Source organism: Coregonus clupeaformis, chromosome 20 (assembly GCF_020615455.1).
Source record: "Coregonus clupeaformis isolate EN_2021a chromosome 20, ASM2061545v1, whole genome shotgun sequence".
Taxonomy (NCBI): domain Eukaryota; kingdom Metazoa; phylum Chordata; class Actinopteri; order Salmoniformes; family Salmonidae; genus Coregonus; species Coregonus clupeaformis.
The window spans coordinates 11,705,322-11,729,497 of record NC_059211.1 but is presented as its reverse complement, the minus strand read 5'-3'; the positions used below and the strand labels follow the sequence as shown (position 1 = coordinate 11,729,497).

The following is a 24,176-nucleotide window of genomic DNA, read 5'->3' as shown; positions in this document are numbered from 1 at the left end:
AATTCATCATTCCAGAGAACGCGTTTCCACTGCTCCATGGTGATCTTAGGCTTGTGTGTGGGTGCTCGTCCATGGAAACCCATTTCATGAAGCTCCCGACGAACAGTTCTTGTGCTGACGTTGCTTCCAGAGGCAGTTTGGAACTAATGAGTGTTGCAACCAAGGACAGATGATTTTTACGCCCTACGCGTGCCAGCACTCGCCGGTCCCGTTCTGTGAGTTTGTGTGGCAAACCACTACACGGCTAAGCCGTTGTTGCTCCTAGACGTTTCCACTTCACAATAACAGCACTTACAGTTGACCGGGGGAGCTCAAGCAGGGCAGAACTTGACTTGCTGGAAAGGTGACATCCTATGACGGTGCCACGTTGAAAGTCCCTGAGCTCTTCAGTAAGGCCATTCTACTGCCAATGTTTGTCTATGGAGATTGCATGGCTGTGAGCTCAATTTTATACACCTGTCAGCAACAGGTGTGGCTGAAATAGCAGAATCCACTAATTTGAGGGGTGTCCACATACTTTTGTATATATAGTGTACTTAGGCCACCAATGAGAGTTAAGGAGGTAAAACGAATGACTAAACTGTCAGCTCCAAATCATATGTTTGTTTCCTAAGCCTAAAATGATACCATCAGAATTCCTTGCACTTATTCAAAACAAGAAATATCAGAAAGTAAAGAAAACTACTTACCTTCACCTCAAAACAGAGAAAGACTTAACAGTAAATCAAATTAGTTTAGCAAGCTTCTTGGTGAATACAATAGACATTTCAAGATGGTTTTACAGACCTGAGTTAGTAATAATTTTTCCCTCACTTAAACAATTTCACACACAAGAATGTTCCTAAATCACTGAAAATCTGGGTTTATAAGACCAACATCTGTAAAAGATCCTTGGTAAAATGGAAGTTCATTCTATGATATTCTCATTTCTCAAAGCCTAATGAGTGGATTTAAAATGTAGCCTGCCATGACATTGTGCAGTTTGGATAAAAAAATTGATGTAGCCTCTTCACAATATTATTCTGTTTCTCTAAAAAGAACCAGACACCATAAGCCTATTGAACACCTAGTTACACACTTAGTTACAGACGGAGATCTTGGTAAGCTTTAAAAAAAAGGCAGCATGAAATGAATTGTAAAGAGAGAACAGACATGTCACCATTTTCTTCTTTTGAGGAAAATATCTGTTGTGTACTGCAACGCTCTGGTAAAATGAACAGCATAATGAACAGATCTGTCTTGTTTTTTGTTTGTTAACACATCCATTAAGATTAATTTTTTCTGTTTTACGGGCTGCTTTAAACTTATTTCTTTTTTGAACTTGAGCCAGAATGGTAAGATCCAGAGGACTGGCCACGGCACCTGAAACAAGACAAAATACCAGAGAGGTGAGTAAGGTGGAAAGGCACGACCATCTACCTAAGGCATCAATTCAGCACATGCACCTGATATAACAACATTAAGATAAGGTATTGTACTAAGTCACATAATTGAAACAAAATCTTGACACCAGAAGTGAAGACGGTAGTAGGTGGCAAGGCTAATATTCAGTACACCATTTTGCGGTATTCCACAGAAACCCAAACCTTTCGGACGATCGTGATCTAGAGCGCCTTTTTTTCCTCTCTCCAGGTGAGGACCTGGAGCGACTGCGCTTCTTTCCTCTCTCTGGCGAGGAGGGCGAGCAAGACCTCTTCCTGGGAGAAGAGCCCTCTCCAGACCTGGAGCTGGATCTTTTGTAGAGATAAAGCAGTCAAGTCAGTGAGGCAAAAACAATAATGAACCAGGTATATACAGTAAGAGAATCAAAGGGGACATCGTCTTACAATAGATATAAAAAACAAAAACAACAGACATATACTGAACAAAAATATAAACGCAACATGTAAAGTGTTGGTACCATGTTTCATGAGCTGAAATAAAAGATCCCAGAATTTTTACATACACACAAAAAGCTTATTTCTCAAAAATGTTGTACACAAATTTGTTTACATCCCTGTTAGTGAACATTTCTCCTTTGCCAAGATAATGCATCCACCTGACCCACCCAACATCGTTTTAGAGAATTTGGCAGTACGTCCAACAGGCCTCACAACTGCAGACCACGTGTAACCACGCCAGCCCAGGACCTCCACATCTGTCTTTTTCACCTGCGGGATCTTCTGAGATCAGCTACCCGGACAGCTGATGAAACCGAGGAGTATTTCTGTCAGTAATAAAGTATTTTGTGTGGAAAAACTAATTCTGATTGGCTGGGCCTGGCTCCCCAGTGGGTGGGCCTATGCCCTCACAGGCCCACCCATGGCTGCGCCCCTGCCCAGTCATGTGAAATCCATAGATTAGGGCCTAATTTATTTATTTCATTTGACTGATTTCCTTATATGAACTGTAACTCAGTAAAATTGTTAAAATTGTTGCATGTTGCGTTTATATTTTTGTTCAGTATAGAAATAGTTGATTTAACATGACAAATCAATTCAGATACAGGGACAAACTAGTCAGTTGTATTGTGACACTTTCCATATTTAAATTGGGGACATCCAAGGAAGAAACAGTATAAGGATACGTTTTTGGATTTTAAATCACTTATACACTTCAAATAGGGCAGTATGGTTTCTGGAACATTCTGCCCAGTCACATACTCTCTCCTAAAGGGAGTGCATGTCACCTCATTCACCTGGAGTTGGACCTGCAAGACTGGTCTCGCTCATGGGAACTGGAGCGAGATCTAGATCTGGAACTGGATGAGCTTCTAGATTGGGATCTGAAAAACAGAAAACACATTTTCCCAATATTTTCTATTGTGTGGAAGACAAACATGTTACAGCTATCAAACGTGTAACAGTCCATTAATGGTAAGAGAGATCAATGTTCACCACCTTGATGTACACAAACCAATGGTCACTGACTACTTTGGACCATGTGACAGAAATCCATTCAAACAATTAAACTGACAATACCAGGGATTCAACCTTAAAATAAAGCAATCTGATACAAGCATAAAAAGGTCAATCTCAACAATAAACCAAGTATTAAACTGGTGAGTATAAACCAACTATTCCAAAACATGAATAGAAGATGCACATTGATGTAAATACAGGACCGCCCAGTCATTGCCATTTGATGTCATAAGCCATCTTACAATGTTGTGTCCACTCTTACGTCATTACATTTACATTTTAGTCATTTAGCAGACGCTCTTATCCAGAGCGACTTACAATTAGTGAGTGCATACATTTTTCATACTGGCCCCCCGTGGGGAATCGAACCCACAACCCTGGCGTTGCAAACGCCATGCTCTACCAACTGAGCTACACGGGTCATGGTAGTAATCTTACATTTATTTAATTGTTTTACATTTTAGTCATTTAGCAGACGCTCTTATCCAGAGCAACTTACAGTAGTGAGTACATACATTTTCATACTTTCTTGTACTGGTCCCCTGTGGGAATCGAACCCACAACCCTGGCATTGCAAGCGCCATGCTCTACCAACAGCCACACGGGACCAGTTGACATCAGTTGAATCAAACTCCCCCAAAATAATAAAAAATTAATGCAATAACCCTTTCACATTGCCATTAGGGGGTAAACCCACACACACATTTTAAGTCACTTAAATGACAAAACAGGAGACAAAAAAAGCAAAGAATGACATAATTCATGTGAATCAATAGGTTAGAAGGAAGATTGAACTGATACTGACATTTTGCCTGGAGTTACCCTTGACCTGTGCCCTTTTACCTGGACCTGGACCGAGAGCTGGAGGAGCCAGAGGAAGATTGGGAAGACCCCGGGGGGCTATCCTTCTTCACTGCGACTGGCTTGTCCTTCTCCCCCTCATCACCACTGGCATCCAGATCGTACTTCGACAAGTCAGCATCATCCTCGTCATCATCCTGGCGAACCAGAGGAATTACAGTTTTAAAACATAGCTGGGTTGTGTGTTAACTAGGCACAAAACAGAAAGAAACAGTTGAAGGTTATGAACAATTCAGTGTTCCGACCTCCATCCCTGACGTATCTCTGAGGTCCTATCTGAACGTGTCCAATAAGAAGCATCAATTCAAATTTTCCATTGCACAATATTTTGTTACAATATCTGGCATCACCCAGATAGGTGCTCCACCATTGTGCTACATATTAATAGTGGACATGGTGAGTTACTACTGCCTTACAATGGAAAGCAATGGAAAAGTGCTATACACAGTAACTCACTGTGTTCCAAAACTTGTCCTCCTGCAATAACTGAACAGGTTAGTTTGCATTTTATTTTTACATCTCAGGGATCATGTCCTTACATCTAGTTTGTATTTTGAAAGGTCTCCTTCCTCTTCGTCATCATCATCCTCCTCATCTTCTGCTTTCACTGGATCTGCCTTTTTGTCACTCTCTTTCGAGGAAGACTTGCTCCCAGGTTTCCCGCGGTACTTTTTCTTTTTTCTCCCAAACTGGTAAATATTGAAAGACAAAATAAAATATTAGTGTAACTTGAATGGCAACATACATTGTTGTCTATACCAAATCGTAAACCAGTATTATCTGATAGTTAGAAACCACAGTAAGAGCTTATTCACAAAAGACATTCACCTCGTCGTATTCTCCATCAGATTCATCTCGGTCGATGTACTCCACATTCTCCCGCTCATTGAACCCTCCACCATATCCTGATAACACGAAAGGGCAATTGAATTAAGAATAAACAAGGAATATTCAAGGAGGCAATTTACTTTAAAACATGACAAAGAACTTCTAGGGCAGTGTTGTGTAGTGCACCTGTTCTCTCCTCGAGCTTGGCATATTTAGGAGTGTTGCACATGTTGCACTCAGACCTCCTGGCCCAGTTCACATTGCCACAGCTATAAATAAAAAAAGGCAAACTATCATGTGCTTATCACATACAGTCAAAGCATTACCTGTGTTAAGATCCACCATGCACGTGTCTTGAGGGTTTATGAAGAGTTAGTCACTTACGTTTTACACTGCCAATCGTTTGCACTAAAGAGGCCCCGACTCTTCTCAGCCAGGGTCTTGCCAATCTCTGTTCCTCCTGCTTTCATCATCTTTGCCTCTGTTGTCTTTTCTGTTTCGGATAAATAGGGATTCACATTGGTGTGACAATACTTTGACACAAGTCAGTGAAACAATCCTGGACATGTTATTCCTTGATACCTCTTCCTAACGCATGAATTGTCGGATGTGCTCCGACACTCGTCGGCTGTATCAGGGCTTGCAAACTATCACGGATTACAAAGGGAAACCCAGTCGCGAGCTGTCCAGTGCCGCGAGCCTACCAAAACAGCTAAATGCCATCTATGCTCGCTTTGAGGCTAGCAACACTGAACCATGCATGAGAGTACCAGCTGTTCTGGACGACTGTGTGATCACACTCTCCATAGCCAATGTGAGTAAAACCTTTAAACAGGTTAAACATTCACAAGGCCGCAGGGCCAGACGGATCCGAGCATGATCTGACCAGCTGGCAAGTGTTTCCACTGACATTATCAACCTCTTCCTGACCCAGTCTGTAATACAGTACCTATACGTTTCAAGCAGACAACCATAGTCCCTCTGCCCAAGAACGCCAAAGTAGCCTGTCTAAATTATTATCGCCCCGTAGCCATGAAATGCATTGAAAGGCTGGTCATGGCTCACATCATCCCAGACACCCTGGACCCACTCCAATTCGCATACCACACTGCCCTTTCCCATCTGGACAAAAGGAACACCTACAGTTGAAGTCGGAAGTTTACATACACGTTTTTCAACCACTCCACACATTTCATGTTAACAAACTATAGTTTTGGCAAGTCGGTTAGGACATCTACTTTGTGCATGACACAAGCAATTTTTCCAACAATTGTTTACAGACAGATTATTTCACTTATAATTCACTGTATCACAATTCCAATGGGTCAGAAGTTTACATACACTAAGTTGACTGTGCCTTTAAACAGTCAACATTCCAGAAAATGATGTCATGTCGTTAGAAGCTTCTGATAGGCTAATTGACATCAATTGAGTCAATTGGAGGTCTACCTGTGGATGTATTTCAAGGCCTACCTTCAAACTCAGTGCCTCTTTTGTTGACATCATGGGAAAATCAAAAGAAATCAGCCAAGACCTCAGAAAAATAATTGTAGACCTCCACAAGTCTGCTTCATCCTTGGGAGCCATTTCCAAACGCCTGAAGGTACCACGTTCATCTGTACAAACAATAGTACGCAAGTATAAACACCATGGGACCACGCAGCCATCATACCGCTCAGGAAGGAGACGGGTTTTCGCGTACTTTGGTGCGAAAAGTGCAAATCAATCCCAGGACAACAGCAAAGGACCTTGTGAAGATGCTGGAGGAAACAGGTACAAAATTATCTATATCCACAGTAAAACGAGTCCTATATCGACATAACCTGAAAGGCCGCTCAGCAAGGAAGAAGCCACTGCTCCAAAACCGCCATAAAAAAGCCAGACTACGGTTTGCAACTGCACATGGGAACAAAGATCGTACTTTTTGGAGAAATGTCCTCTGGTCTGATGAAATAAAAATAGAACTGTTTGGCCATAATGACCATTGTTATGTTTGGAGGAAAAAGGGGGTTCCTTGCAAGCCGAAGAACACCATTCCAACCGTGAAGCACGGGGGTGGCAGCATCGTGCTGTGGGGGTGCTTTGCTGCAGGAGGGACTGGTGCACTTCACAAAATAGATGGCATCATGAGGAAGCAAAATTATGTGGATATATTGAAGCAACATCTCAGGACATGAGTCAGGAAGTTAAAGCTTGGTCGCAAATGGGTCTTCCAAATGGACAATGACCCCATGCATACTTCCAAAGTTGTGGCAAAATGGCTTAAGGACAACAAAGTGAAGGTATTGGAGTGGCCATCACAAAGCCCTGACCTCAATCCTATAGAAAATTTGTGGGCAGAACTGAAAAAGCGTGTGTGAGCAAGGAGGCCTACAAACCTGACTCAGTTACACCAGCTCTGTCAGGAAGAATGGGCCAACATTCACCCAACTTATTGTGGGAAGCTTGTGGAAGGCTACCCAAAACGTTTGACTCAAGTTAAACAATTTAAAGGCAACGCTACCAAATACTAATTGAGTGTATGTAAACTTCTGACCCACTGGGAATGTGATGAAATAAATAAAAGCTGAAATAAATATATAATTCTCTCTACTATTATTCTGACATTTCACATTCTTAAAATAAAGTGGTGATCCTAACTGACCTAAGACAGGGACATTTTACTAGGATAAATGTCAGGAATTGTGAAAACCTGAGTTTAAATGTATTTGGCTAGGGTGTAAACTTCCGACTTTAACTGTACGTGAGAATGCTGTTCATTGACTACAGCTCAGCGTGCAACACCATAGTGCCCTCCAAGCTCATCACTGAGCTAAGGACCGTGGGATTAAACTCCTCCCTTTGCAACTGGATCCTAGACTTCCTGATGGGCCGCCCCCAGGTGGTAAGGGTAGGTAACAACACATCCGCCACGCTGACCCTCAACACAGGGGCCCCTCAGGGGTGCGTGCTTAGTCCCCTTCTGTACTCCCTGTTCACCCACGACTGCGTGGCCGCGCACGACTCCAAGATCATCATTAAGTTTGCAGACGACATGACGGTGGTAGGCCTGATCACCGACGACGATGAGACAGCCTACAGGGAGAAGGTCAGAGACCTGGCAACAACAACCTCTACCTCAACGTCAGCAAGACAAAGGAGCTGATCGTGGACTACAGAAAACAGAGGGCCGAGCACGCCCCCATCTCCATGTTCTGGTCCCCCTTGGTCAGTTCAGAGTAATGATCAGAGACCTCCATGTTGATAAATGTGTCTGTTTTTCTTAATGTTTTGTAATTTTGTATATTGTATGTAAGTGTTTTGATGTGTTTATGCAGGGCTAATCTGTAAAAGAGACCCTAGTCTCAGTATGACTTCCCTGTCAAAATAAAGGTTAAATAAAAAATAAATCCACGTCGACAGGGCTGTAGTGGAGCAGGTTGAGAGCTTCAAGTTCCTCAGTGTTTATCATGGTTCACATACACCAACACAGTCGTAACGCAAGCACAACAACACCTCTTCCCCCTCAGGAGGTTGAAAAGATTTGGCAAGGTCCCTCAGATCCTCAAAAGGTTATACAGCTGCACCACTGAGAGCATCTTGACTGGCTGCATCACTGCTTGGTATGGCAACTGCTTGGCATTCGACCGCAAGGCGCTACAGAGGGTAGTGTGTACAGCCCAGTACATCAGTGGGGCCTAGCTCCCTGCCATCCAGGACCTCTATACCAGGCTGTGTCAGAGGAAGGCCATAAAAATTGTCAAAGACTCCAGCCACCCAAGTCATAGACTGTTCTCTCTGCTACCACATGGCAAGCGGTACCGATGCACCAAGTCTGGAACCTGAACAGCCTCTACCCCCAAGCCATAAGATTGCTAAATAATTAAATAGTTAATCAATAGTGACCTGAAGTATCTGCATTGACCCCTTTTGCACTAACTATTTTGTCTCATCACATACACTGCTGTTACTGTTTATTACCTATCCTGTTGCATAGTCACTTTATCCCTACCTATATGTACATATCTATCTCAATTACCTGGTACCCCGTCTATATAGCCAAGTTATCGCTACTCATTGTGTATTTATTCCTCGTGTTATTATTTTTCAATTTTTCCTTCTTTCTTTTCTTCCTGCATTGTTGGGAAGGGCCTGTAAGCATTTCACGGTTTGTCTACACCTGTTGTTTATGAAGCATGTGATAAATAACATTTAATTTGGTTACTTTTCTGATGGACTTGGATATCTTTACAGGCTGGCAGACATTCAATAGCAAACGCTGGTTCTCTTGAAGTCTCATCACAATAAATCTGTGTTCCTCCTACCAAACGATTGTCAATTGTAAATTTGTCGAGCAATTCATCTGGACATGCAGACCATAAAGAGACATGCCAGGGTAGTAAGTATAGTAATGGGCCCAACAGAGACAAAATAACTTACCCCTGCCACATCTATTACAGCTTGTTCTTCTGGCAAAGTTCACATTTCCACATCTAAAGGGAAAATAACACAACGTGTGAAAATGAGCTTTTGCAAAATCCAAAATGGTTTTACTGTACAGAGCTAGCTCACCATTGGACAGTGAAGCTACAATTTAAATGTTGGCTCTAGCTACTGCAGCATTTTGGAATTGAGATCAGATGAATATTAGTGAACTGTACAGAATGTCAACCACCAACGCCTCGAGGCATGCTTCACCGTCTGCATTGACGCAGGTTGAGACATTATGCAACTTTACCTGGACCTACGCAGTTACATATTCGTTACTAGTCATCTGCTTCTAGCTAACGTTAGCTACAACACAAATGCCTAGGCTATCAATCAACTGGATGTGGCTAGCAACAAACCAGGTTCTCTCTCAATTCAAGACGAATTGGCAAGATGAATTGGCTAGCTAGCGGTAGCTACATTGTACCGCTTGACTTGGTGATAAGAGTGATATTGAAAAGATTATCGTCCAGTGTGGATACTTTGAGATTTTGGCAATGAAGCCATTGATCTACCTCCCCAGAGCCAGATGAACTTGTGGATACCATTTGTATGTCTGTGTGCAGTTTGAAGGAAGTTGCTAACTAGCGTTAGCGCAACTGCTAACTGGCGTAGTTAGCATTGGCTCGCCAAACGACCTCTAACTTCCTTCATATCTGGATGCACAGCCATAAAAATTGTAAAATGGATTTGCGTCACGGCACCAACATTAGCGTTCCAGCAACAACATTAAGACTTCCGGTTTTCTGATTGAAAATAAAAGTCTGCGGTAAAATGCTATGTGTATGATACTAAATTACTAAAGTTTGCAGCTTTGTATAGTGCATAATGTTAAACTAATGTTACAAAATGATAACTACATCGGGGGAGAATTACTACTTTACAGTGGGGAAAATAAGTATTTAGTCAGCCACCAATTGTGCAAGTTCTCCCACTTAAAAAGATGAGAGAGGCCTGTCATTTTCATCATATGTACACGTCAACTATGACAGACAAAATGAGAAAAAAAAATCCAGAAAATCACATTGTAGGATTTTTAATGAATTGATTTGCAAATTATGGTGGAAAATAAGTATTTGGTCAATAACAAAAGTTTCTCAATACTTTGTTATATACCCTTTGTTGGCAATGACACAGGTCAAACGTTTTCTGTAAGTCTTCACAAGGTTTTCACACACTGTTGCTGGTATTTTGGCCCATTCCTCCATGCAGATCTCCTCTAGAGCAGTGATGTTTTGGGGCTGTCGCTGGGCAACACGGACTTTCAACTCCATCCAAAGATTTTCTATGGGGTTGAGATCTGGAGATTGGCTAGGCCACTCCAGGACCTTGAAATGCTTCTTACGAAGCCACTCCTTCGTTGCCCGGGCGGTGTGTTTGGGATCATTGTCATGCTGAAAGACCCAGCCACGTTTCATCTTCAATGCCCTTGCTGATGGAACGAGGTTTTCACTCAAAATCTCACGATACATGGCCCCATTCATTCTTTCCTTTACACGGATCAGTCGTCCTGGTCCCTTTGCAGAAAAACAGCCCCAAAGCATGATGTTTCCACCCCCATGCTTCACAGTAGGTATGGTGTTCTTTGGATGCAACTCAGCATTCTTTGTCCTCCAAACACGACAAGTTGAATTTTTACCAAAAAGTTATATTTTGGTTTCATCTGACCATATGACATTCTCCCAATCCTCTTCTGGATCATCCAAATGCACTCTAGCAAACTTCAGACGGGCCTGGACATGTACTGGCTTAAGCAGGGGGACACGTCTGGCACTGCAGGATTTGAGTCTCTGGCGGCGTAGTGTGTTACTGATGGTAGGCTTTGTTACTTTGGTCCCAGCTCTCTGCAGGTCATTCACTAGGTCCCCCCGTGTGGTTCTGGGATTTTTGCTCACCGTTCTTGTGATTTTTTTGACCCCACGGGGTGAGATCTTGCGTGGAGCCCCAGATCGAGGGAGATTATCAGTGGTCTTGTAGGTCTTCCATTTCCTAATAATTGCTCCCACAGTTGATTTCTTCAAACCAAGCTGCTTACCTATTGCAGATTCAGTCTTCCCAGCCTGGTGCAGGTCTACAATTTTGTTTCTGGTGTCCTTTGACAGCTCTTTGGTCTTGGCCATAGTGGAGTTTGGAGTGTGACTGTTTGAGGTTGTGGACAGGTGTCTTTTATACTGATAACAAGTTCAAACAGGTGCCATTAATACAGGTAACAAGTGGAGGACAGAGGAGCCTCTTAAAGAAGAAGTTACAGGTCTGTGAGAGCCAGAAATCTTGCTTGTTTGTAGGTGACCAAATACTTATTTTCCACCATAATTTGCAAATAAATTCATTAAAAATCCTACAATGTGATTTTCTGGATTTTTTTCTCTCAATTTGTCTGTCATAGTTGACGTGTACCTATGATGAAAATTACAGGCCTCTCTCATCTTTTTAAGTGGGAGAACTTACACAATTGGTGGCTGACTCAATACTTTTTTTCCCCACTGTACCTCTAATTGCCCTGAATGCCTCTGCTGATCCCACAGCTATTGTATGCAGTAGTCATGCGCCTATGAACCAGAGTGATACTGTTAGCACTGAGGTGGTGTGCCCTAGTAGGAAGTCCACTGTGTTCAGCTCACCCTGCACTAACATAAATAACATGAGCATATCTACCTCTGTTTTATTGCTTTACTGGGAAGCTTACCAATCAAGCATCCCAGAAAAGTGCTAAAAATAGCCCACGTTAACATATGTAGCTTAAGAAACAAAGTTCATGAAATCAATAATTTGCTAGTAACATATGACATACATATTCTGACATTCTCTGAAACTCACTTAGATAATACCTTTAAATGAAACAGTGGTAGCAATACATGGTTATAAGATCTAAAGAAAATACAGAAATGCCAAAAGGTGGAGGTGTGGCCGTTAAATACTGTTGAAGTAATATGGCTACAGGTACATCTGCCTCACCTACAGGCCATTCTGGTGGGAAGATGCTATAGACCACCAAGTGTGAACAGTCAGTATCTGGATAACATGTGTAAAATGCTTGATAATGTATGTTATATCAACAGAGGTATATTTTCTGGGTGATTTAAATATTGACCGGCTTTCATTAGGCTCCCCACTCAAGAGGAAGCTTCAAATCGTAACTAGTGCCTGCAACCTGGTTCAGATTATCAGTCAACCTACCAGGGTAGTTACAAACAGCACAGACATGAAATCATCAACATCTATTGATCACATCTTTACTCATGCTGCAGAAATTTGCTTTAAAGCAGTATCCTAATCCATCGGACGTAGTGATCACAATATAGTAGCCATATCTAGGAAAACCAAAGTTCCAAAAGGCTGGCCCTAATATAGTGTATAAGAGCTCATACAATAAGTTTTGTAGTGATTCCTATGTTGTTGATGTAAAGAATATGTGTTGGTCCATGGTGTGTAATGAGGAGCAACCAGACGCTGCACTTGACACATTTATGAAATTGCATATCCCAGTTACTAATAAGCACGCACCCATTAAGAAAATGACTGTACAAACTGTTAAATCCCTGTGGATTGATGAGGAATTGAAAAATGGTATGGTTGAGAGGGAAGAGGCAAAAGGAATGGCATATACAGTGGGGAAAAAAAGTATTTAGTCAGCCACCAATTGTGCAAGTTCTCCCACTTAAAAAGATGAGAGAGGCCTGTAATTTTCATCATAGGTACATGTCAACTATGACAGACAAAATGAGAAAAAAAATCCAGAAAATCACATTGTAGGATTTTTAATGAATTTATTTGCAAATTATGGTGGAAAATAAGTATTTGGTCACCTACAAACAAGCAAGATTTCTGGCTCTCACAGACCTGTAACTTCTTCTTTAAGAGGCTCCTCTGTCCTCCACTCGTTACCTGTATTAATGGCACCTGTTTGAACTTGTTATCAGTATAAAAGACACCTGTCCACAACCTCAAACAGTCACACTCCAAACTCCACTATGGCCAAGACCAAAGAGCTGTCAAAGGACACCAGAAACAAAATTGTAGACCTGCACCAGGCTGGGAAGACTGCAATAGGTAAGCAGCTTGGTTTGAAGAAATCAACTGTGGGAGCAATTATTAGGAAATGGAAGACATACAAGACCACTGATAATCTCCCTCGATCTGGGGTTCCACGCAAGATCTCACCCCGTGGGGTCAAAATGATCACAAGAATGGTGAGCAAAAATCCCAGAACCACACGGGGGGACCTAGTAAATAACCTGCAGAGAGCTGGGATCAAAGTAACAAAGCCTACCATCAGTAACACACTACGCCGCCAGGGACTCAAATCCTGCAGTGCCAGACGTGTCCCCCTGCTTAAGCCAGTACATGTCCAGGCCCGTCTGAAGTTTGCTAGAGTGCATTTGGATGATCCAGAAGAGGATTGGGAGAATGTCATATGGTCAGATGAAACCAAAATATAACTTTTTGGTAAAAACTCAACTTGTCGTGTTTGGAGGACAAAGAATGCTGAGTTGCATCCAAAGAACACCATACCTACTGTGAAGCATGGGGGTGGAAACATCATGCTTTGGGGCTGTTTTTCTGCAAAGGGACCAGGACGACTGATCCGTGTAAAGGAAAGAATGAATGGGGCCATGTATCGTGAGATTTTGAGTGAAAACCTCCTTCCATCAGCAAGGGCATTGAAAATGAAACGTGGCTGGGTCTTTCAGCATGACAATGATCCCAAACACACCGCCCGGGCAAAGAAGGAGTGGCTTCGTAAGAAGCATTTCAAGGTCCTGGAGTGGCCTAGCCAGTCTCCAGATCTCAACCCCATAGAAAATCTTTGGATGGAGTTGAAAGTCTGTGTTGCCCAGCGACAGCCCCAAAACATCACTGCTCTAGAGGATATCTGCATGGAGGAATGGGCCAAAATACCAGCAACAGTGTGTGAAAGCCTTGTGAAGACTTACAGAAAACGTTTGACCTGTGTCATTGCCAACAAAGGGTATATAACAAAGTATTGAGAAACTTTTGTTATTGACCAAATACTTATTTTCCACCATAATTTGCAAATAAATTCATTAAAAATCCTACAATGTGATGTTCTGGATTTTTCTCATTTTGTCTGTCATAGTTGACGTGTACCTATGATGAAAATTACAGGCCTCTCTCATCTTTTTAAGTGGGAGAACTTGCACAATTGGTGGCTGACTAAATACTTTTTTCCCCCACTGTAAGTCTGGCTGCAAAACAGATTGGCAAACGTACTGCAAATTGAGAAATCATGTGACTAAACTGAATATAAAGAAGAAAATACACTATGAAACAAAGATAAATTACAAAGAATGATAGTAAAAAGCTTTGGAGCACCTTCAATGAAATTTTGGGCAAATAGGCAAACAACGCCAGCATTCATTGAATCAGAAGGCTTATTCGTCACAAATCCCACTGATATTGCCAACTACTTTAATGATTTTTTCATTAGCAATATTAGCAAATTTAGGCATGACATGCCAGCAACAAACGCTGACACTATACATCCAAGTATATCTGACCAAATTATGAAAGACAAGCATTGTAATTTTTTGAATTCCGTAAAGTGAGTGTGGAAGAGGTGAAAACAATGACAAGCCACCGGGGTCTGACAACTTGGATGGAAAATTACTGAGGAGAATAGCAGACGATATTGCCACTCCTATTCGCCATATCTTCAATTTAAGCCTACTAGAAAGTGTGTGCCCTCAATCCTGGAGGGAAGCAAAAGTCATTCCGCTACCTAAGAATAGTAAAGCCCCGTTTACAGGCTCAAATAGACCAACCTTTAGTAAACTTTTGGAAAAAATAGTTTTTTACCAGATACAATGCTATTTAAAGTAAACAAATTAACAACAGACTTTCAGCATGGTTATAGGGAAGGACATTCAACAAGCACAGCACTTACGCAAATGAATGATGATTGGCTGAGAGAAATTGATGATAAAAAGATTATGGGGGCTGTTTTGTTAGACTTCAGTGCGGCTTTTGACATTATCGATTATAGTCGGTTGCTGGAAAAACATATGTGCTTTGGCTTTACACCCCATGTCAAATTGTGGATAAAGAGTTACCTGTCTAACAGAACACATAGGGTGTTCTTTAATGGAAGCCTCTCCAACATAATCCAGGTAGAATCAGGAATTCCCTAGGGCAGCTGTCTAGGCCCCTTCCTTTTTTCAATCTTTACTAACGACATTCCACTTGCTTTGAGTAAAGCCAGTGTGTCTATGTATGCTGACGACTCAACACTATACACGTCAGCTACTACAGCGACTGAAATGACTGCAACACTAAAAGAGCTGCAGTTAGTTTCAGAATGGGTGGCAAGGAATAAATTAGTCCTAAATATTTCAAAAACTAAAAGCATTGTATTTGGGACAAATCATTCACTAAACCCCAACCAAATCTTGTAATGAATAATGTGGAAATTGAGCAAGTTGATGTGACTAAACTGCTTGGAGTAACCCTTGATTGTAAACTCATGGTCAAAAGATATTGATACAACATTAGCTAATATGGGGAGAAGTCTGTCCATAATGAAGTGCTTATTTGCCTTCTTAACAGCACTATCAACAAGGCAGGTCCTACAGGCCCTAGTTTTGTCGCACCTGGACTACTGTTCAGTCGTGTGGTCAGGTGCCACAAAGAGGGACCTAGGAAAATTGCAATTGGCTCAGAACAGGGCAGCACGGCTGGCCCTTGTATGTATGTATGTACACAGATTGATTGTGTATTTATTCCTCATGTTATCTTTCTATTCTGAGTTCCAAGATAGCGTAGCAGTGCGGTCGTGTTCTCTTGTGTGTCCATGTAAATAGCCTGTTTTTTGTATTTTTTTTGTATTTTACGTATATATTTCCCTATCACACTTTTCATCCTTCTACTAAATATACTTTCCTGCAACCCGCCTCACTCAATGCGGAACGGATTCTATTATTTACTCACCTTTATCTGGAATCTCCAGTTGAAACTAGCCAGCCAGCTAACTAGCTAACTAGCTACTTGCTATTAGCCGCCGTTAGCGGTTTTCACCCAGAACATTGGATTTTCTGCCGGAATAACGGAATCACTGGACCATAACACCGGATCTAGCTAGCTGCAACCGAATGGATGTCGAATGGATGTTGCTGTAGGCTAATCACCACTGCCCCCGTAGCACCAGTTAGCCTTGAGCCTTGAGCTAGCCCCGGCTATCTACCTCTCTGTCTACTGGACGGGAGTAGCCAGCTAACCAGCCAACTAGCTACTTGCTATTAGCCACTGTTAGCGGCTTTTCTCCATTGTCCGTGGCCTGCACTACCTACCAGCCAGCTCTAGCCTGGACTATTATCAGATTTTCTGCCGGAATCACTGAATCACTGGACCATTAACACTGGATAACCGCAACTAGCTAGCTGCAACCAAATGAACGTTGTTGTTGGCTAATCAGCCTTAAGCTAGCCTTGAGTCAGGCACATCTCCCGGCTATCTACCGCTCTGTCAACCGGACGGGACCTCCTAGAGTCGACACGGAGCACTGCCGATCCATCATGACTGGTCTGCCGACGTAATCGTCTGTGGTTTCAACAAGCTTCCCGTTGCGACGACCACGAAGATCAATCTGCTAGCCCCGGCCTGCTAGCACACGCAAACTACAACCGTGCATCCTGCTCGCTGTGCTGAAGCACCAATTTGAACTGCTCTCGGACTCACATATTGCTGTTCACAGGACCGTATGATCACTCAGCTGCACAGCTGATGCCTGCTGGACTGTTCCTTTACACGGTACCCTGTCCTGTTTATTCTGTTTAGCCTCAGCCCAAACTTTATCGCCATTAGCAGTTGTTGTCTTAGCTCTCTCTAATAACACCTGTGATTGCTTTATGCCTCTCTCCCATGTCAATATGCCTTGCCTATTGCTGTTCCAGTTAGTTCTTATTATACAATTTCACTGTAGAACCCCAAGTCCCTCTCAAACTGCCTCAAATAGTTCCTTTGTTCCACCCCCCATACACGCAGAGACCAGCTCAATCGGTGCCTCCAGTGATGCTATCTCTTTCATTGTTACCCAACGCTTAGGTTTACCTCCACTGTACTCATATCCTTCCATATCCTTGTCTGTACATAATGCCCTGAATCTTTTCTACAACACCCGGAAATCTGCCCCCTTTATTCTCTGTACCCCCAGTATCACTCCTACTCCCCAGGAGCTATCATTTGTTGACTTCTGTAACCATAAAAGCCTTGGTTTTCTGCACGTTAATATCAGAAGCCTCCTTCCTAAGTTTGAGTTATTCACTGCGTTAGCACACTCCGCCAACCCTGATGTTCTAGCAGTGTCTGAATCCTGGCTTAGGAAGGCCACCAACAATTCTGAAATGTCCATCCCCAACTACAACATTTTCCGTCTAGATAGAACTGCCAAAGGGGGTGGAGTTGCAATCTACTGTAGAGATAGCCTGCAGAGCTCTATCATACTATCCAGGTCTGTGCCCAAACAGTTTGAGGTTCTACTTCTAGAAATCCACCTTTCCAGAAATAAGTCTCTCACTGTTGCCGCTTGCTACAGACCCCCCTCAGCCCCCAGCTGTGCCCTGGACACCATATGTGAATTGATTGCCCCCCATTTATCCTCAGAGTTCGTACTGCTTGGTGACCTAAATTGGGATATGCTTAACACACCGGCCATCCTACAATCCAAACTAGATGCCCTCAATCTCACACAAATTATCAACAAACCTACCAGGTACAACCCTAAATCCGTAAACATGGGAACCCTCATAGATATCATCCTGACTAACTTACCCTCTAAATACACCTCCACTGTCTTCAACCAGGATCTCAGCGATCACTGCCTTATTGCCTGCGTCCGTAACGGGTCCGCGGTCAAACGACCACCCCTCATCACTGTCAAACGCTCCCTAAAACACTTTAGCGAGCAGGCCTTCCTAATTGACCTGGCCCAGGTATCCTGGATGGAAATAGATCTCATTCCATCAGTAGAGGATGCCTGGTTGTTCTTTAAAAGTAATTTCCTCTAAATCTTAAATGAACATGCCCCATTCAAAAAATACAGAACTAAGAACAGATATAGCCCCTGGTTCTTCTCAGACTTGACTGCCCTTGACCAGCACAAAAACATCCTGTGGTGTACTACATTAGCATCAAATAGCCCCCGCGATATGCAACTTTTCAGGGAAATTAGGAACCAATATACACGAGCAGTTAGGAAAGCAAAGGCTAACTTTTTCAAACAGAAATGTGCATCCTGTAGCACTAACTCCAAAAAGTTTTGGGACACTGTAAAGCCATGGAGAATAAGAGCACTTCCTCCCAGCTGCCCACTGCACTGAGGCTAGGAGACACTATCACCAACGATAAATCTACAATAATCGAGAATTTCAACAAGCATTTTGCTACGGCTGGCCATGCTTTCCACCTGGCTACCACTACCCCGGATACCAGCTCTGCACCCTCCGCTGCAACTTGCCCATGCCCCCCCCCCGCTTCTCCTTCACACAAATTCAGACAGCTGATGTTCTGAAAGAGCTGCAAAATCTGGACCCCTACAAATCATCTGGGCTAGACAATCTGGACCCTTTCTTTCTAAAACTAGCCGCCGAAATTGTCGCAACCCCTATTACTAGCCTGTTCAACCTCTCTTTCGTAACGTCTGAGATCCCCAGAGCTTGGAAAGCTGCCGTGGTCATCCCCATCTTCAAAGGCGGTGACACTCTAGATCCAAACTGTTACCGACCTATATCCATCTTGCCCTGCTTTTCGAAAGTTTTTGAAAGCCAAGTTAACAAACAGTTCAGCAACCATTTCAAATCCCACCGTACCTTCTCCGCTATGCAATCCGGTTTTCGAGCTGGTCATGGGTGCACCTCAGCCACGCTCAAGGTCCTAAACGATATTATAACCGCGATCGATAATAGACAGTACTGTGCAGCCGTCTTCATCGACCTGGCCAAGGCTTTCGACTCTGTCAACCACCGCATTCTTATTGGCAGACTAAATAGCCTTGGTTTCTCAAATGACTGCCTCGCCTGGTTCACCAACTACTTCTCAGATAGAGTTCAATGTCTCAAATCGGAGGGCCTGTTGTTTGGGCCTATGGTAGTCTCTATGGGGGTGCCACAGGGTTCAATTCTTGGGCCGACTCTTTTCTCCGTGTATATCAATGATGTCGCTCTTGCTGCTGGTGACTCTCAGATCCACCTCTACGCAGACGACACCATTTTGTATACATCTGGCCCTTCATTGGACACTGTGTTAACAAACCTCCAAACGAGCTTCAATGCCATACAACACTCCTTCAGTAGCCTCCAACTGCTCTTAAACACTAGTAAAACTAAATGCATGCTCTTCAATCGAAAGCTGCTGGCACCCGCCCACCCGACTAGAATCACTACTCTCGACGGGTCTGACCTAGAGTATGTGGACAACTACAAATACCTAGGTGTCTGGTTAGACTGTAAACTCTCCTTCCAGACTCACATTAAGAATCTCCAATCCAAAGTTAAATCTAGAATCAGCTTCCTATTTCGCAACAAAGCCTCCTTCACTCATGCTGCCAAACATGCCCTCATAAAACTGACTATCCTACCGATCCTTGACTTCGGCGATGTCATTTACAAAATAGCCTCCAACACTCTACTCAGCAAATTGGATGTAGTCTATCACAGTGCCAATCGTTTTTTCACCAAAGCCCCATATACTACCCACCACTGTGACCTGTACGCTCTTGTTGGCTGGTCCTCACTACATATTTGTCGCCAAACCCACTGGCTCCTGGCCATCTATAAATCACTGCTAGGCAAATCCCTACCTTATCTTAGCTCATTGGTCACCATAGCAACACCCACCCGTAGTATGCGCTCCAGCAGGTATATCTCACTGGTCATCCCCAAAGCCAACACCTCCTTTGGCCGCCATTCCTTCCAGTTCTCTGCTGCCAATGACTGGAACGAATTGCAAACATCTCTGAAGCTGGAGACTCTTATCTCCCTCACTAACTTTAAGCATCAGTTGTCAGAGCACCTTACCGATCACTGCACCTGTACACAGCCCATCTGAAATTAGCCCACCCAACTACCTCATCCCCATATTGTTATTTATTTTGCTCATTTGCACCCCAGTATCTCTATTTGCACATCATCTCTTGCACATCTATCATTCCAGTGTTAATACTAATTGTAATTATTTTGCACTATAGCCTATTTATTGCCTTACCTCCATAATTTGCTACATTTGCACACACTGTATATATATTTTCTGTTGTATTTTTGACTTTATGTTTTGTTTTACCCCATATGTAACTCTGTGTTGTTGTTTTTATCACACTGCTTTGCTTTATCTTGGCCAGGTCGCAGTTGTAAATGAGAACTTGTTCTCAACTGGCTTACCTGGTTAAATAAAGGTGAAATAAAAAGAAATTTAAAAACACAGAAAGCTAACATTAATAATATGCATGTCAATCTGTCCTGGCTCAAAGTGGAGGAGAGATGGACTTCATCACTACTTGTATTTATGAGAGGTGAATGCACCATGTTGAATGCACAAAGCTGTCTGTTTGAACTACTGGCACACAACTCGGACACCCATGCATACCCCACAAGACATGCCACCAGAGGTCTCTTCACAGTCCCCAAGTCCAGAACAGACCAGGGGAGGCACACAGTACTACATATAGCAATGACTACATGGAACTCTATTCCACATCAAGTAACTCATGCAAGCATGAAAATTAGATTTAAAAAACAGATAAAAATGCACCTTATGGAACAGCGGGGATTGTGAAGCAACACAAACATAGGCACAGACTCATGCATACACAGACATGATAACATATGCACTATACACACACCTACACATGGATTTTTTGTTGTAGTTATGTGGTAGTAGAGTAGGGGCCTGAGGGCACAGTTATGTGTTGTGAAATCTGTTGTGAATGTATTGTAATTTTTTATAACTGACTTAATTTTGCTGGACCCCAGTAAGAGTGGGTATCCATAATAAATACAAATACTGTATTACCTCAACAACCTCGTACCCTTGCACATTGAGTCGGTACTGGTACTCGTTGTATATAGATAGCCTCATTATTGTTTTTATTGTGATACTTTTTCTTTTTTATTGAGCAAATATGTCTTACTTTTTAACTCTGCACTGTTGGGAATGGGCTGGTAAGTAAGCGTTTCCCCTGTTGTATTCCGCGCATGTGACTAATACAATTGTATTTCGTAAATGGCTGCAATTCCGTGACCCGGAAGTACTTATTTACTGTTGTTGACGAAACGCGATAAAAAAATGGTAGCTATACATGAGTTAATCTAGACTCTGGGGAAATCCTAAATATCCCCACCACAAGTGAGTTTACTAACTAGCCACCATCTAAACCCCCAAGTAGTGTATTCTTGACATTGGGACAATAGGTAAACCAAAAATACTTGTTGGTTAAAACAGTTTTGACATAACGTTAGCTCGCAGGTGTTGTTTATCCAGTGTTTGTGCGAGGTTAGTTTACAAACAAGCTGTAGACACAGAATGGGAGTTAGCTAACTAGTTTAACATATTTGGCTGCCCTGCACACACGTAGCTAGCTAGCCAGTGAGCTGTGGTTAACTATACAGTTAGCTACTAGCTAACCAAGTTAAGCTAGGTATAGCTAACTTAATTGTATCGGTGTAGCTAGCTAGCTAGTTGCCTAACTATCACATCAGCTATCTAGGTAGTTGTGGTTAGTTAACTCGGTACCTAGTTATCACGTTTTTATTTTGTTAGTTATCAAGGTAAACGGGCCTCGTCCTTTGTAGCTAACGTTATTTGGCTAACGTTAGCTCACATTGAAAGCTAGACACCGCAAGCCTCGTTTTATTTGAATGATTCTCCAACATGTCTGTTAAAAATGTAGTCCATTATCTTACTTCTTATCAGGGCAAATCCAGTCTCCGTCGCTCACGCGAAAACTCTTTCCCGTTATTGTTGTCTCCATGGCTAGCTGGCCTCAACGCATGAAAGAAAAGTGACAGACGGGGCTGGCTGGCTGCTTATGCTAGTTGGCTCACCGCCTTCTGTTATTCGAGTCCAGATGTGTATACTACGAAGGAAGCTTGCTAGAACTACTCAGGGTTTTCTCAAGCTAGTTAGCTTCACATTCCAGCTCAGGCATCATCCGTACTACGACGGTGGAGATTGCTCGTCCGTCCTGCCGCTAAAGGCGAATAGCTGCGTGCCGCTCCGACCGCCCAGAGTGGCTCGCAGGTGGTTGTGCGTCAAGAATTCAGCATAGCATGTTTGGCTGAAGGTCTGGTTATTAAATGGGTAAATAGTTTAATCCATTCTCCATTTCATGAATGTATTCACAGGTAAATAGTACTATGCTCTAAACCGTTCTGGTGACAAATACACTTTGTTTCCCTGTTTCCAATCGTCCACATGGCTGGGAGAACCTATTCAAGTAAGTAAATACATTTCGAAAATGTAAATGTTTTATTAGCTAACTAGCTACAATGCAGGCTAACTCAAATGAACTGCTAGCTAGCTATCTAGCCAACTTTACATACTGTATAGCTAGCTAAGTGAATTAAATATCACCAGCTACCTAACATCATATTAGCTAGCTATCTTGATGTATTTATCATTGTAAAAAACAAACAGTTAGCTAACAGCCATTGAGGAGGGTGAAAGGACAGCAGCCCCAACTGTCAAAGTGAGAGAGTAGGCTACTCTGGATAGGGCAGGTACTTTTGTGTAGTTCCAGTCCCTAGAAGTGAGGACAGAGATAATAGTAACATAATATTCAGTGCTGTCTAACTTGAGTGTAATGAAGTCTGTTTGTTGTGATGTTTTCTGTCTTCAGATACAGAGAGCTGTGAAAGCCTGTCTGCAGATGAAGAGGTCCCAATGAAGAGCAGTGGTTCTCAGTCCTGGTCCTGGGGACTCAAATGAGGGCACATTCTTGTTTTTGCATTAGTACTACACAGCTGATTCAAATGATCAACTCATCATCAAGCTTCAAGGGGTATTTATGTATTAATTTGTGATGCTATCCATGATAAGATCCTGCTGTTGTCACATGCTGCACATGTGTGTTCACATTATCTATCTATCCAATGTTATCATGATTTGTTATAAGATATATTATACTTTAGTAATCCACAATGACCTGGTGATGTAAAAGTCTAATAATTACATATCTTATTCCTACAGATACCTTGCAACTGGCGATTCCTTCAAAACGATTGCCTACAGTTACCGTGTAGGGCACTGCAAGGTTGGGTGACCAGGTCCATCTGGGATTGCCTCCTGGGGGAATTCAGGCATGTGAAGGCTACCTGTGTCCTGCATAACTTCATGAGAATGGACACGAGGACCAGGAGCGGATCTGAAGCTTGCTGCCATGTGCCAGAGGAGAGGTCTGCTGCTCTGCAGGATGTTTCAAGGACGGGGGCCAACAACGCAGCACGGGAGGCAATCCGTGTGCAGGAGATCTTCACTTCCTACTTTTTCGAAGAGGTTGCTGTTCCCTGGCAACACCATAGACAACCAAAGGCTCTTTTAAGAGCCATCCACATTGCAATAAGAGTATTCTTCCATTTACTTACCTACATACATTTACATTTAAGTCATTTAGCAGACGCTCTTATCCAGAGCGACTTACAAATTGGTGCATTCACCCTATAGCCAGTGGGTTAACCACTTTACAAAATTTTTATTTTTTTAATTTTAATTTATTTATTATTATTTTTTTGGGGGGGGTAGAAGGATTACTTTATCCTATCCCAGGTATTCCTTAAAGAGGTGGGGTTTCAAATGTCTCCGGAAGGTGGTGAGTGACTCCGCTGTCCTGGCGTCGTGAGGGAGCTTGTTCCACCATTGGGGTGCCAGAGCAGCGAACAGTTTTGACTGGGCTGAGCGGGAACTATGCTTCCGCAGAGGAAGGGGAGCCAGCAGGCCAGAGGTGGATAAACGCAATGCCCTCGTTTGGGTGTAGGGACTGATCAGAGCCTGAAGGTACGGAGGTGCCGTTCCACTCACTGCTCCATAGGCAAGCACCATGGTCTTGTAACGGATGCGAGCTTCAACTGGAAGCCAGTGGAGTGTGCGGAGGAGGGGGGTGACGTGAGAGAACTTGGG

The 24,176-nt window shown here is 42.8% G+C and overlaps 1 protein-coding gene and 1 long non-coding RNA gene across 3 annotated transcripts; one reads left to right on the top strand and one right to left on the bottom strand.

The window, feature by feature from the left end:
• Positions 1–773: 773 nt before the first annotated feature.
• On the bottom strand, positions 774–22,470 carry LOC121533294 (zinc finger Ran-binding domain-containing protein 2-like). 2 transcript variants are annotated; one of them, XM_041839105.2, is made up of 10 exons: positions 21,965–22,470; positions 9,009–9,061; positions 4,974–5,082; positions 4,776–4,858; positions 4,590–4,666; positions 4,301–4,450; positions 3,744–3,898; positions 2,678–2,764; positions 1,587–1,733; positions 774–1,362 (listed from the first exon to the last, which is right to left on the bottom strand). In XM_041839105.2, exons 1-10 carry the CDS (start codon positions 22,030–22,032, stop codon positions 1,305–1,307), a joined length of 987 nt encoding a protein of 328 aa, XP_041695039.2. In that variant the 5' UTR covers positions 22,033–22,470; the 3' UTR covers positions 774–1,304. The 2 variants fall into 2 exon arrangements, with proteins under 2 accessions (XP_041695039.2, XP_045061249.1); XM_045205314.1 differs by lacking the exon at positions 9,009–9,061 and having other exon boundaries at positions 21,965–22,050.
• On the top strand, positions 22,413–23,659 carry LOC121532663. The gene is made up of 3 exons (XR_005994357.2): positions 22,413–22,497; positions 22,900–23,061; positions 23,250–23,659. It is a non-coding gene; the product is annotated as an uncharacterized LOC121532663 (long non-coding RNA).
• Positions 23,660–24,176: the final 517 nt, after the last annotated feature.

What these genes read in the sequence shown, in the direction of transcription:
- LOC121533294 (XM_041839105.2), bottom strand. Translation starts at nt 22,032, where the DNA reads ATGGAGACAACAATAACGGGAAAGAGTTTTCGCGTGAGCGACGGAGAC. An exon ending in AACGATTGGCAGTGTAAAAC is followed by an intron (nt 4,859 to 4,973) that starts GTAAGTGACTAA and finishes TTTTATTTATAG; the next exon opens with CTGTGGCAATGTGAACTGGG. An exon ending in AGCTCTCGGTCCAGGTCCAG is followed by an intron (nt 2,765 to 3,743) that starts GTAAAAGGGCAC and finishes TCTGTTTTTCAG; the next exon opens with ATCCCAATCTAGAAGCTCAT.